The sequence below is a fragment of the Drosophila ficusphila genome, unplaced genomic scaffold, assembly GCF_018152265.1.
Source record: "Drosophila ficusphila isolate 14025-0441.05 unplaced genomic scaffold, ASM1815226v1 contig_791, whole genome shotgun sequence".
NCBI classification, from domain to species: Eukaryota; Metazoa; Arthropoda; class Insecta; order Diptera; family Drosophilidae; genus Drosophila; species Drosophila ficusphila.
The window spans coordinates 18,694,454-18,706,984 of NW_025064737.1; the positions used below are offsets into that span (position 1 = coordinate 18,694,454).

Below are 12,531 nucleotides of genomic sequence, written 5' to 3' on the forward strand. Positions count from 1 at the left end.
CAAAACCTCGTTTCCTAAAATGTGGATATGAGTTTTTCAAGTGATCTGCATTGATTTCTTAAATTGTTGTGTCATATTTTAAGTGGATTAACAGCTACTGATTATCAGATTCCCATGCCCATATCCATTGCACTATCGAATCTAATCCAATTACCCTCCCCTTTTTTCCCATATCGCTTGCAGGCTACAACACCAGCAACACACACGACCGCAGCAACAATAGTCCGCCCCCGCAGCAACAGCAACAGCAGCAACAACAGCAGCAGCAGCAGCAATCGCAGCAGCCGACTGTCAATGGCAGCAGCACTGCCAGCAGCAACAACAACAACAACAGCAACAACTCCATGCTACCGCCCGCTGTTCAGCAGAACAACAACAATGCCAACAACAACAACGAAAGCAACAACACCAGCAGCAGCAGCAACAACACGAACAGCAGCAACAACAGCGGCAGCAACAGCGGCAACAACAACAACAACAACAATGCCAATGCGGGCAGCAATAACAACAATAATAACAATAACAACATTAACTACATGGCCGCCATGACGGCGATCTATCAGCACCAGCTAAAAGAGGAGCCCGGAACCGGTCAGAATGGAGGCGGCATTGGATACGGCGGCAGCAATAGCCAGAGCGATCCCACGGATCTCAGCATATACGGCCTGCCCGCCCACTTGGCCATGTACGGCGGTGGGAGTGGCAGCGGGCCGACGGGCGGTGGGAGTTCCGGTGGTGGCGGTGGCGACGATAGCGACTACCACAGTGTGCAGGATCACCAGAGCCAGCAGTCCAGCGGTGGAAGTGGAGGAGCGAGTGGTGGCGGCGGTGGAAGCACCGTGAATACAAACGGTTACATGGACAGCAGCACGGAGTTCTATGCGAACTACGCGCACCGGAATCGTTTCAATGATGGCTATCCGCCGGATTTCGGTCCCTACGATGGCCAGGCCTTCCAGACAATGGCCGCGGCAACGATGGACACGTGGGGAGCCGCCCATGGCCACCAGCATCCGACGGTGTACATGAGCACACAGGGCGGAGTGCCGTGCTTCACGGGATCGGGTCCCATTCAACTGTGGCAATTCCTGCTCGAACTGCTGCTGGACAAGACGTGCCAGAGCTTCATCTCGTGGACCGGCGATGGCTGGGAGTTCAAGCTCACCGATCCGGATGAGGTAAGGATATATACTACTTATATACCCAAGAATCTTTTTATTTACTTTAATATTCTTTTCTCAGGTGGCTCGTCGATGGGGAGTTCGTAAAAACAAACCCAAGATGAATTACGAGAAGCTGAGTCGCGGTCTGCGATACTATTATGACAAGAACATTATCCACAAGACGGCTGGCAAGCGATATGTCTACCGCTTTGTCTGTGATCTCCAGAATCTAGTTGGGTAAGTTTTCAAAATGATTACAAACTAACTTAGAAGAATATAAATAAAAATAAAGTTCTATGAAATGTTTCGTCAAGTTATTTTAAATTATACTTGATTTTTAACTTATATAGTTGCTTATTAACTTATTCTCTTCGTTTACAGGCACACCCCCGAGGAGCTAGTGGCTAAGTATGATCTTAAGATCGAGAAGAAGGATGTGGATTAGCGGCGGAGCAGCGGATAAGCTGCCTGAATCAAAAGCAGTTGCCGGCGAGCTGCTCCCAGCCACGGATTGTACTCAACCAACCGCAAAATACTTTCGAGCGTTATTGTTTACCAAGCGTGATGTTAGCCTTTAAGCAGCAGTCCCCAAACCTGCGATCTTGCTACGAGATTAAAGTGTTGGCCAAACCACCCACCCAAAGTCCCCGATAAATCCCAAAACTCCCGTAAAACAAAATACCACCCTTACCCACCAACATGTCAAAACCGTTTTGCTTGTAATTATCGTGTAAAAATTAGACTTTTAAATTAATTTGAAATTAATTTAAAATACTTGAGAGAGAGATTTAGTCGTAAGCCGATCTATAGCAACGTAAATCGAGAAGAACCAGTTGAATGGAGAAATTTGAAATTCAATTTAAATTCAATTTGAAATTCTGTGTGCAATGTGTGCAATGATGTTTCTTCGTTCTCACATAGTCTGTAAAATGTGTCTGCGGCAAAGGATCGAACGTTTGATAGAGGCCATAAAGTATGTGTCCCCAAAGTGATATTAGAGCGCAACATTTTGTTATACTTACATAATCATTTCAACCGCACGGGGCACCAGGAACATTTCAAAATCATGCATGTATATAGCGATGAAGATGCGTACGCGTATGCGTATGGCATATAAGTAGGTCTCTAGTATTTATGTATAACCTGTAATCTGTGCTATTGGTACAACTAAGTTTTCCAACTTCCAAGCCTTCACCTTCTGTACTTCTGTGCGCTTCCGTGCGATCCCAAAAGTTTTAAACGTAAAACGGCACAATAGTTGAGATCGATCATGTGTACACTATATCCGATCTGAACTCTTGTTTAAGCGTCTACTTTATTATGTATACTTATGTAGGCTATCCCTAGTTAGGCTCCGTAGTTTCCCTAGTGCATTAAGTGCGTTAATCGACAGTTCAAGAAGTGTTTATTACCTTGTATGTGTGTGTGTGTGTGTATAGCTATTAACTACTTAAGTCTAGCTCCTAGATGCTTAGCCACGTATTACACGCATAAATATAACGTTATATTGATACATAGATACACATACATCTGTAGAGCAATTCTAAAATATTGTATTTATACGAGCGTACATTGTAATATTAAAGCTACCATTAACATTGCTAATGATAAAAACAATAAAAGAAAAACCGATATGAAAATACAAAAAATTCCATCTCAGTTATCTGTGGGCAGTATTTCAGATTGCAAATATATGTTAGTATATTCTTTTCACAGTTACATTTTCTAAATTCTCCTAAGGCCTATTTTGTATCTAATTACTACGATACTTTTTTAAGCTGCACAATGCTTCGCAGCTTGGCAAGGATCCGCCATCGGATGCCGTCATGCTGTCCTTTGCTCGTTTCAGTTCGCAACGAACACAAGATTCCAGAGAAATTGCAAAGTGTGGAGACCGACAAGGACCCAGAGTTCTCGGCCATGGTGCTCTACTACTATCACAAGGCCGCCCAGACCATGGAGCCCGAGCTCATCAAGGAGATGGAGAAGTATCCGCATATGAAGGCCGAGGAGCGTCAGGCGCGAGTCTCTGCGATCCTCAATATGCTCGGCAGTGTCTCCACCTCGGTGGAGGTTAACTTCCCTATTGTGCGTAAGAACGGCACCTACGAGATCATCAGCGGCTATCGCTCGCATCACGTGCGCCACCGCCTGCCTTTGAAAGGCGGTAAGTATGTTCTCAAACCTTCTTTTCAGAAAAGAAACTGGAAGTCTATTCTCTTTTCGATTTTATAAAAGAAACTGCAATTTCTTAGTATCGAAAAGTTCGTGTTCTTAGCCATTAAAATCCTAACCAGGAGTCTATTCTCTTTTCGATTTTATAAAAACATTTTTCAGGGTTAGATTATTATGGTACAAAATATGGTATAGAATATTATATATGGAATAAACTCGTTTCAGTTTAATAAATAAATTGTACAGGAATAGATATTTAATATTGAGGCTCTTTGAGGAAAAAGTTTGTGTACTCTTCTACGAAATTATATTATTTTTTCCACATTATTCTTAGGAATACGTTATGCCCTGGATGTTAATGAAAGTGAGGTGAAGGCCTTGGCCGCAATCATGACCTTCAAGTGCGCCTGTGTAAATCTGCCTTATGGCGGATCGAAGGGCGGAGTGTGCATCGATCCCAAGCAGTACACCGTGGATGAACTGCAGACGATCACCAGGCGATACACAATGGAGCTGCTGAAGCGCAATATGATCGGACCGGGAATCGATGTCCCAGCTCCCGATGTGAACACCGGTCCGCGTGAGATGAGCTGGATTGTGGATCAATACCAGAAGACCTTCGGCTACAAGGACATCAACTCCTCGGCAATTGTCACCGGAAAGCCGGTTCACATCGGCGGCATTAATGGCCGGCATTCGGCAACGGGAAGAGGCGTTTGGAAGGCGGGGGGATCTCTTCCTGCAGGACAAGGAGTGGATGGAGCTGCTTAAGTGGAAGACGGGCTGGGAGGACAAGCGGGTCATAGTGCAGGGCTTCGGCAATGTGGGCTCCTTTGCCTCCAAGTTTGTGCACGAGGCGGGTGCCAAGGTCATCGGCATCAAGGAGTTCGATGTCTCGCTGTACAATAAGGATGGTATTGATATTAACGTAATACTTTAAATCTACATCTCATTGATGAGTTATAAAAGCCAAACTGTTTTAAAGGATCTCTTTGAGTATGTGGAAGAAAAGAAGACCATCAAAGGATATTCCAAGGCTGAGGAGTCGAAGGAGGAGCTGCTGACGGCTGATACCGATATCCTAATGCCCTGCGCCACCCAAAAGGTGATTACCAGCGAGAACGCCAATGACATCAAGGCCAAACTGATTCTGGAGGGCGCCAATGGACCCACAACTCCTGCTGGCGAGAAGATACTTTTGGAAAAGGGTGTGCTCCTGGTGCCCGATCTCTATTGCAATGCGGGTGGTGTAACAGTGTCCTACTTCGAGTACCTAAAGAACATAAACCACGTGTCCTACGGCAAAATGAACTCGAAATCCACCTCGCAAATAATTACCGAGCTGCTCAACTCGATCAACGAGTCAATGCAACAATGTTCCGATGATTACGTAGGTTTACTTTACCAAACAGTTAATGGGATGCATATCTTTTCTCTTTCTTTGTGATCCCTTAGCCCGAGATCAAGGCCAATAAGAAGCTTACGAAGATACGGGAGTGCACCAGGGAGGCGGACATCGTGGATTCAGCTCTGCAAACCGTCATGGAATCCGCGGCCGCTGGCATCAAGCATATGGCCCATAAGTTTGAACTTTGCAACGATCTGAGACGGGCCGCATACGTTTGGTCCGCTTTTAAAATCTTCCAGGCCCTAGAAAGCTCCGGCATTTCTCAGCAGTGATTAATCAATTATAATTTCCTTTTCTTTTTGTCGAATAGTGCAGATTCATTTATTTATAAAATAAAAAAAAAAAAATAAAAAATAAAAAATCTGTGAAGATTAAGAGAAGGGGCGCTTTATTCTTTGGTTCAGAAAGATAACATTTTAATAATTCATAGAGCTCTTTGTAGACAAAAGGTAGAGGAATACCCTATCATGAGAAGCAGAAATCACACTTTTAAATTCTGGAACATATAATATATATGCCTTGAATTAAAACTCACATCTTAGTTAACGTTTTGATCGAGCGAACCAAAAATTTATTTAATACTTTGCGGACCCAAAACCTAAATACGGATATCTTGCTTGTTTGGCGTTACTATAAAACCCATCCACATTAAGTTATTTTAGACACTTACCATGGATGATATTAAGAAGTTTGACAAGGTGGCCTTCCTGGAAGGATATCTGCTAAAGCACAAGGAGCTGGGCAAGCGGCAGCGCGAATACAAGAAGATCCTGTCCAGCAAACTCAAAACCAGAAAGGAGACGATCATCGAGGCCAGTTATGAGACGGCCATTGACCAGTTGGAGGAGGAGAAGAACGATTTGAGGGCCCAAATCTGGGTGGCAAGTGGAACTACACACAAAAAGGAGAACAACAAGTGGCTCGAACTGATCCGTTGTCATGTCGAGTGCCAGGAGAACCTCTCGCAGGACATCAACGCGCTGAAAACATCCATTTCCAATATGGAAAAGGAGACCAGTCGCATGGACAAGCAGATATACAACCTGAATCGTCTAACCATTCCGGATCAGCAGCATCAGGCTTATGTTATGAGGGCACGCAAGAGGATGACCATTCTGGAGAACTCCTTGGAGGTGGGAGTGCGTCAGGAGTGTGGCTTCACTGCAGACAACGCGGATCTGAGAGAACAGCTCATTCGCATCCTGAACCACCGCACTTTCTTCAACGATTCGTACACCAAGATGGTGCAAAAGCTGAATAGCGATAAGAAGTATCTCATAGACTTGATTGAGTACGCCTTGAATACCTTTGATGGTTGCATTGATGTGTACGAGAAGATCGACATGTTGGCCAAAAGAGAAGCCAAGGAGCGGGAACTGCGGCGTGTGGAGATGCAGGGCATTATGAGGAAAGTGGCTGCCGATGGAGACAATACCGCTTTCCTGAATTGCAAATCGAAGGCTCGTGTGCTAGCTGATTTGCAACCCAAGGAGTACAAGCGACGGGATGAATTCCGCAGGGTGCACAACAAGAAGATCAATCTGTACAACTCGGTGCTGCAGAAGATACTCCAGTACACCGATTCCAACAATGTGGACGAGGTGATCGAAAAGTTCCAGCAGCAGGAGAGCCTCTACTACTCCTTCTTCAATTATGCCAACGAAATGAGCTACCACATCACTTTACTGAATAATTCCGTGAACCGCCTATTCGAAGATATAGTGGCCTTGAAGAAGGAGAATTCGAATACGTTGCAGGAGCAACTGGATCAGATCGCCAGTTTGGAGGGCAAGGTGCGCAACAAGCAGGAATCCAACATGGAGCTGCACAAGGCGAGGGAGAGTAATGATGCCCGCTTGGAAAACCTGCTGCAGGGCGTGGAAACTGTCTGCGAGATGTGCTCCATTGATGCCAGTCCGTTGACCAAGCTGCTGGGCGATCACACCCATGTCAACCTGGTCAATGTCAATCGGTTCCTGAAGCTGCTCGAGGTGCGGGTTCAGGAGCTGACGGCCAGCGTTTATGTGATGGAACGCCAGGAGGAGGGACGCTTCGACTATGTGGTTAAGCAGATCGAGAAGATCTGCGAGCTGCCCACCGATCTCAACGACATCGTGCTCACCCAGCAGTGTCCCGAGTGCGCCGAGGGCGAGGCCTTCAACATGGACGAGGGCGGCGACGGGGTGCTCGTCCACACCGTCCAGGAGGCCAAGAAGAAGCTCTACGAGAAGGTCACTCAGCCGGAGATGCAGTACCGCCTCCACAGCATCAGCCAATGTCGCCTTCCCAGGTCCCGTCTCCTGGCCGCCAAGCGAAATATGTAGAACACCTTCCGAAGGATCAGCAACCAGGATCGCCTTTTATCCTCTTTCGGTTTCTAGTTCAATGACTATGCATGATTTCCTGGTTTGGAATTTTCCTGCACGTTAAGAATCATCTGCTTCACCCTTTTGGTTACCATTCAAATAAATTTTCAGCTCATTCTGAATTAAATAAATATTGAAAAGCTGATAAAGCGTCTTAATGTCATTGCATACAAATTACCAAGCCCTTTACATTCGACATTTTTATGATACAACCCATAATAAAATATCGAAATTCCGCTTTGTCAAAAGTGGAAATAGAGTATATCCAGGAAGGCGACCGATTTTAAAATTATATACCTTAAAATACTTGTGGTTCGATACTCTAAGAAAATGAATTTAAATTTAAGTTATAAATTTAGGGACAATGTTTCCGATGTCCACAATATCCCATCCTCATAGCCAAGTACTGGTACCACAACTGTATTCAATTCATGCTAAATTTTATTAGTTAATCGTAATATCTAAAGATTCAAGTATTAATGCTAGATGTTTGGTGTATGGGATGCATTAAATATTTTCGAGCGTGGGTGATCCATACGAGCTAGTAGATTCTGCGGCCAAGTTGCTTTTTTTTAAGAGCTAGTCTCCTTCTTGTCATCGCCCAAGCCCAATCCGCTGATCAGACCGCCGATGAAGCTGTCCACAATGGGATTTCCGCTGCCAGCAGCGGCACCTCCTGCAACTCCTGGAGCAGGAGCAGCCGGAGAAAACGGAGCAGTATTGACCGTTCCACAGTCGTACATCCGGTTCAGCTTCTGGATATCGAAGTCAGAGAATCCAGCCCTCTGGCCCATTTTCTCGGCTCCACTGGCTTGCTGTTGGTTAGGGATTCGAGTAAAAGGGAATCTAGAAACTCTATAAATCCACTTTACTTACCATGGCCAAAATAGTGGGCTGTCCGTTGATGGAGAAGGCATTCTTGGAGTAGTGCATCACGCTGCCGTAGTCATAGGGCACTCCAAAGGCCTCCGTTCGAGTGGCCTTCTCGAAGTTGTTCCTCGCCGAGGACTGAACGTTGTTGTACTGGATGGCCACATAGCCATCGCGCTCCATGCGGTTCTGTTCGTGCAGGAAGCCCAAAGCGTGCATCAGTTCGTGCATGGCGGTTCCAGGACGACTTAGGCAGCCGGGAGATTGCAGGTTCACCTCCTGCTTGCCACCCACTCGTCCAACGGACGACCAGCAGCCGGAGTTATCGCTGCGAATGGAGATGTAGTCCCTCTCCGAGCTGCGCCTCACAAATCGAATGCAGGTCTTGCGATGGTACTCGGCAATGGCATTCTCGATGGTGGCCATATCCTGGGCATTGAAGTTGCCACGAATCTCGTAGGGCACCACGCCATTGGGCCAACGGGAGGATTGGGTGGGCAGGCCGTTCTTCATGATCAGATCCGTTTGGGGCACCAGCATGTCGCCCTCCAGGTAGCTGCCCAGTTCCTCAGGATTCATCTCATCCCCATCGGCACTGAAGTTGCCCACCCGAGCGGCCGTTTGCTCCTCATCGGGTCTGCCAAAGAGCGCCGTTCCGAGGGGTGTGAGATCAATGATGTCCTTGCCAAGAACGGGTGGCATCTCATCGATTAAATTGCCAGGCAGCTCGATGACCTCCGTGTCGTCAACGTCATCGTAGGATACAAAAGGAAGTGCCTGGCAGATGGTTAAAGCCAAAGCTAGGACTAGAAATACTTTTTGATTCATTGTTAGACTTTGAAACGCTTTGGTTTGGTTTGGATTGCCTGTTGGCTGAATGGCTGGATTCGAACTGTGCCGTGTTCTGGTCTGGTCGGGATTTATATATTCTCCAGCATAATCTCGGCGCCGAGGCTTTATCAAAGTTTGCCGGTGTCGGTGGCTTTCATATGCATAAACATGTTTTCCACGCGGAAACCTTCGACGGAGCTGCAATCGTCATCGCTGGTTGGCTTCTTGGATTGTCACACGCTTTATGGCCGGGGTAAATATTTGGCCAGCGCTCTCGTTAAGCGGTTATTCATGGCAGTGTGTCTACTTGGCTATTGCCATAAAGTGTATCAGTAGTTTGTTTGCATATCCAAAGTTTAACGACACTTATACGTAATTTTTCGCCCCCAAAGCGATAACCGATAAGCACTATCGCGGCGACCTCTTCGCTTTATGGATTTATACCGCCTGCTGGGTGAAGTTATTCCGGAATAATTTGCCGGCTATTTGGAGTGGAAAGACACGCGGTACAATTAAATAATTCATGTCTACGGAACTCTAAGACTCGCGAAACAAATCAGCCCAAGTGACATTGAAAAGTTCAGATTTTGGGGATTTTGTGTGGATTACGTGCCTGTTTAGGGAAGCAAGTTCTTTTGGTTACTTTTTGGTTACAACTTTAGTTCCTTGCACAGACTTAGCTAGCTTTAATTACGACTATGGTTTACACGTTACAGAATGATTGAGGACTCTTGGCTGGCCCGCACAATTATGATTCAAATGATACTTTTGCGCATTCTTAAATACTAAATGTGATTCACATGGCGGCGACTTCAATGGATGGTGGGAAAAACAGAGCTGAAAATCCCAAGACCCCGCTCATTAGCCAGACAAGAAAACAGAAAAGTAAAGATCCAAGCATAAACATCTGTGTTTGCTCCATCTTCGAATTAAGTTCAAGTGCACGGAAGATGTTTGGCTGGCTAATGATCGGAGTTACTATTACCGATTAATATAGGTCAATATAAATTTCTTCTAGGTATCAAAACTCATTTCCACCACCATGTTGGAATCGGAGTTGGCGAACTCCTCCTCCTCGTCGAACTTGAGCTTCATCCCATTGAACTTGTCCGAGTTAATCACCCGGCGACTGTTGGCCGTGATGTTTTTGGCCACATCCCGTAAGGCGGCGCTACAGATCTCATCAATCGTAGTCGGGTCATCCATGAGATCCTCGATGCAGCTCTTCAGAATGGTTGAGGTTACTATGCAGTCTCTGTTGAGCGCCAAACTCTTGTGGAAGGCTTCGATGGCGGGGTCTAGATTGCCCAGCAGGGCGTGAATAAATCCAATGGAGGTGTAGGTTGTGGGATTCTGCGGCTTCAGAAGCAGCGCCTAATAATATCAAATAATGAAAAACCAAATTGCAAAAGGTTCAAAGCAAAAGCTTACATATTGAAAGTTGTACAGTGCTTCCTCGTACTTGTGAACCTTGCGCAACGAGTGACCCAAGTTGATGAAGAGCGGTTCCCAACGAGCCGAGATCTCCTCGTTGTTTGTTTTTGCGCGCTGTTTTACAATATCCACTGTACACTGGAAAATAGTAGCTGCACCGTCGAAGAACTCGTATTCGTACTTAATAACGCCCAGCTCATGGAGCACATATACATCAAGCGGAGCTATATTCATGGCCTGTAGGAAAAACTTCTCTGCCAGCTCAAGGTTTTTGGTCAGCCCACATTCCACTCCAATGTAGAGCAATGGCAGATGACAGCCGCGCATCAGTTGTGTGGCCTTAAAGTAAGCGGCCATCGCCTGCTCGTGCTCGTTTTCATTGGCGAAGCTATGTCCATAAGCCAGCCAAGCGGGGCCGTAAAGTCGGTCCAGAGCAGTGGCCTTGGAAAGGTAACGCCGGGCGGGATCGCTCTTGCCAATCATGTCATAGTAACAGCCCACTGCGTACCAGGAGATCGCCTTATCCGGATAGCGATCCACCAGCTTATGGGCTACGTAAAACAGGCGGTTGAAGTCGCCGTTCTCCACCAAGCAGGCAATCTGAATGGTCAAAGCGTTGTTGTGGAACGGATCAACCTTTAGAAGTCTGTAAGGTAAAATAATCATTTCGATTCCTTAAAATCCATGTTAAATTTTTGGCTCTTACTCATTTAGAATTTTCAGGCACTGTTTGTAGTCGCAATCGTAGAAACACTTCTCTGCCTCTGAAGCCATAAGATCTGTGCTACGTTGCACTCGGTTGAGGCAATCTCCTAAAGGAATCAAAGTGTCTGTATCATGATCTCTTGAACGCCTTCTGCTGAAGGAATCAAACATGGACCTATGAGAGGCATCAATAAGAGACGATGCCTTGGAAAGACTCGTTTGCAGGGAAAAAGTGGGCGCCTTGAGATCTTCCAGGACTCTGTACAATAAAAAAATATATGAGCTGCGCAAAGAATATTGGAAAAATCGATAGGACTTACTTCTGGGCGGGCGACATGAACTGACTGGGTGTAAGTGGCACCTTTAGGGCGCTGACTTTGGGCATCTGGGCATCCGAGGTGCCGGTCTGCTGCACTCGGGCCGTGAATTCTTTGATAAACTTAAGAATATCAGGATTTACTATGGGCGACATCTCCTCAGCATTGCGGGCCGATATCAGCTCGTAGTACTTCTTTAACCGAGATTCGTAGAGTTTTAGGATAAATTTGGCATCCGTATCGGTGGATTGTTGTGCTAAGGGTAAGTGGTGCATCAACTCGTACTCTGCAAGAATAATATTGATTATAAGGTTTTAGAAACAGACCACCAAACTCACCCTCCCAGGCCATCAGCATTTCGTGCTGAACCAGAGCTTCCAAAGCTTCAAAACAGTAGATGGATTTGTGAAGGGCTTGCACATAGAAGTCCATGGCCATGCCACGATTGTCCAGGGCCTCGTAGACTTTGCCCTTCATAAGGTAAATGGATGAAAGCAACTCATTTCGATGGTTCTCCTCTCCTCCAAAGACGCTGTTGCTTTCCAGGTAGCAGCCACTACCCGCATCGACGGGTTGATTGATTAATGACGTAGTCATCACCTCCACTTCCACATTTTGGATGGCATTGGCCGCATCCGTAAACTCCTTGGCGGCATAGAGGCTTTCCAGGAGCAGATTAAAACATGGCAGTGAGTTCTTCTCAAGCTTGTGGTGCTGTATTGTGTGGGCAGCCCGGTGGTACTCTCCAAGAAGAAACATGCACTGGGCCTGGTAATATACATCCCTGGGTTCCTGCCCACTCAACACGGCTACCTTCTCCGCCCAAAAAAGTGCCGTGGAGTAACGACGCTAAAATTTGTATAGACTTATAGTCGAACTCGAGTGCCGGCTTATTTGTTTCCATACTTACCATGTCTATGAACTGTTTCACCAACTGCCGGTACAACGACAAGTCGATGTGGTCATTGGTGGTGTCCGCACTGGTGTTATCCGTGTCGCCTGGCATTTTAATTCAACCTAAAATAAGTTTTTAAATAGGAAAATGCTAAAAGTTTTCTGCCGCTGGGAATTAACTGAACTAGTCTGGCAACGCCGCGAAAACAGCTGTCGTTGCCATTTAGCAATGTTGTTTATATCACTGAAAAAAATCTGGTTAAGAACATGTAAAATCTATTATAACTCTAACTAATAATTATTAATAACAAATATTAAACTAAACAATTTCCAGTTTCCCAGGGTTATGAACTGATTTTGGCGAAGGC

The 12,531-nt window shown here is 45.9% G+C and overlaps 5 protein-coding genes across 8 annotated transcripts in view; 3 read left to right on the top strand and 2 right to left on the bottom strand.

The window, feature by feature from the left end:
• The window catches only part of LOC108091635 (ETS-like protein pointed), a 57,079-nt gene extending 54,267 nt beyond the window's left edge, over positions 1-2,812 (top strand). For all 4 annotated transcript variants that reach the window (XM_017190932.2, XM_017190933.2, XM_017190934.2 and 1 more), the window contains 3 exons: positions 184-1,178; positions 1,243-1,400; positions 1,545-2,812. In XM_017190932.2, the coding sequence (XP_017046421.1) occupies positions 184-1,178; positions 1,243-1,400; positions 1,545-1,608 (1,217 nt within the window). In that variant the 3' untranslated portion in view covers positions 1,609-2,812. The remainder of the gene's footprint in view (positions 1-183; positions 1,179-1,242; positions 1,401-1,544) is intronic.
• A 32-nt stretch (positions 2,813-2,844) lies between these two features.
• On the top strand, positions 2,845-5,121 carry LOC108091637 (glutamate dehydrogenase, mitochondrial). The gene is given in 5 exon segments (XM_017190938.2): positions 2,845-3,330; positions 3,673-4,064; positions 4,066-4,266; positions 4,324-4,728; positions 4,794-5,121. Coding segments are annotated over 5 exon segments (1,605 nt in total). The 5' UTR covers positions 2,845-2,948; the 3' UTR covers positions 5,019-5,121.
• Positions 5,122-5,271: 150 nt separating this feature from the next.
• LOC108091636 lies at positions 5,272-7,257 on the top strand. Its single transcript, XM_017190937.1, has one exon. It carries the CDS (start codon positions 5,418-5,420, stop codon positions 7,068-7,070), a length of 1,653 nt encoding a protein of 550 aa, XP_017046426.1. The 5' UTR covers positions 5,272-5,417; the 3' UTR covers positions 7,071-7,257.
• Positions 7,258-7,609: 352 nt separating this feature from the next.
• LOC108091693 (hatching enzyme 1.2) lies at positions 7,610-9,321 on the bottom strand. Its single transcript, XM_017191026.2, has 2 exons — positions 7,989-9,321; positions 7,610-7,927 (listed from the first exon to the last, which is right to left on the bottom strand). Exons 1-2 carry the CDS (start codon positions 8,808-8,810, stop codon positions 7,685-7,687), a joined length of 1,065 nt encoding a protein of 354 aa, XP_017046515.1. The 5' UTR covers positions 8,811-9,321; the 3' UTR covers positions 7,610-7,684.
• Positions 9,322-9,407: 86 nt separating this feature from the next.
• Positions 9,408-12,357, bottom strand: LOC108091692 (cell division cycle protein 16 homolog). The gene is made up of 6 exons (XM_017191025.1): positions 12,180-12,357; positions 11,608-12,118; positions 11,273-11,555; positions 10,954-11,211; positions 10,245-10,893; positions 9,408-10,187 (listed from the first exon to the last, which is right to left on the bottom strand). The coding sequence occupies exons 1-6, from the start codon at positions 12,273-12,275 to the stop codon at positions 9,828-9,830; spliced, it is 2,157 nt and encodes a 718-aa protein (XP_017046514.1). The 5' UTR covers positions 12,276-12,357; the 3' UTR covers positions 9,408-9,827.
• Between the last annotated feature and the right edge of the window lie 174 nt (positions 12,358-12,531).

What these genes read in the sequence shown, in the direction of transcription:
- LOC108091636 (XM_017190937.1), top strand. Translation starts at nt 5,418, where the DNA reads ATGGATGATATTAAGAAGTTTGACAAGGTGGCCTTCCTGGAAGGATAT.
- LOC108091693 (XM_017191026.2), bottom strand. Translation starts at nt 8,810, where the DNA reads ATGAATCAAAAAGTATTTCTAGTCCTAGCTTTGGCTTTAACCATCTGC. An exon ending in AGCCCACTATTTTGGCCATG is followed by an intron (nt 7,928 to 7,988) that starts GTAAGTAAAGTG and finishes CCTAACCAACAG; the next exon opens with CAAGCCAGTGGAGCCGAGAA.
- LOC108091692 (XM_017191025.1), bottom strand. Translation starts at nt 12,275, where the DNA reads ATGCCAGGCGACACGGATAACACCAGTGCGGACACCACCAATGACCAC. An exon ending in TTCATGTCGCCCGCCCAGAA is followed by an intron (nt 11,212 to 11,272) that starts GTAAGTCCTATC and finishes TTTATTGTACAG; the next exon opens with AGTCCTGGAAGATCTCAAGG. An exon ending in TGCCTGAAAATTCTAAATGA is followed by an intron (nt 10,894 to 10,953) that starts GTAAGAGCCAAA and finishes TTTACCTTACAG; the next exon opens with ACTTCTAAAGGTTGATCCGT.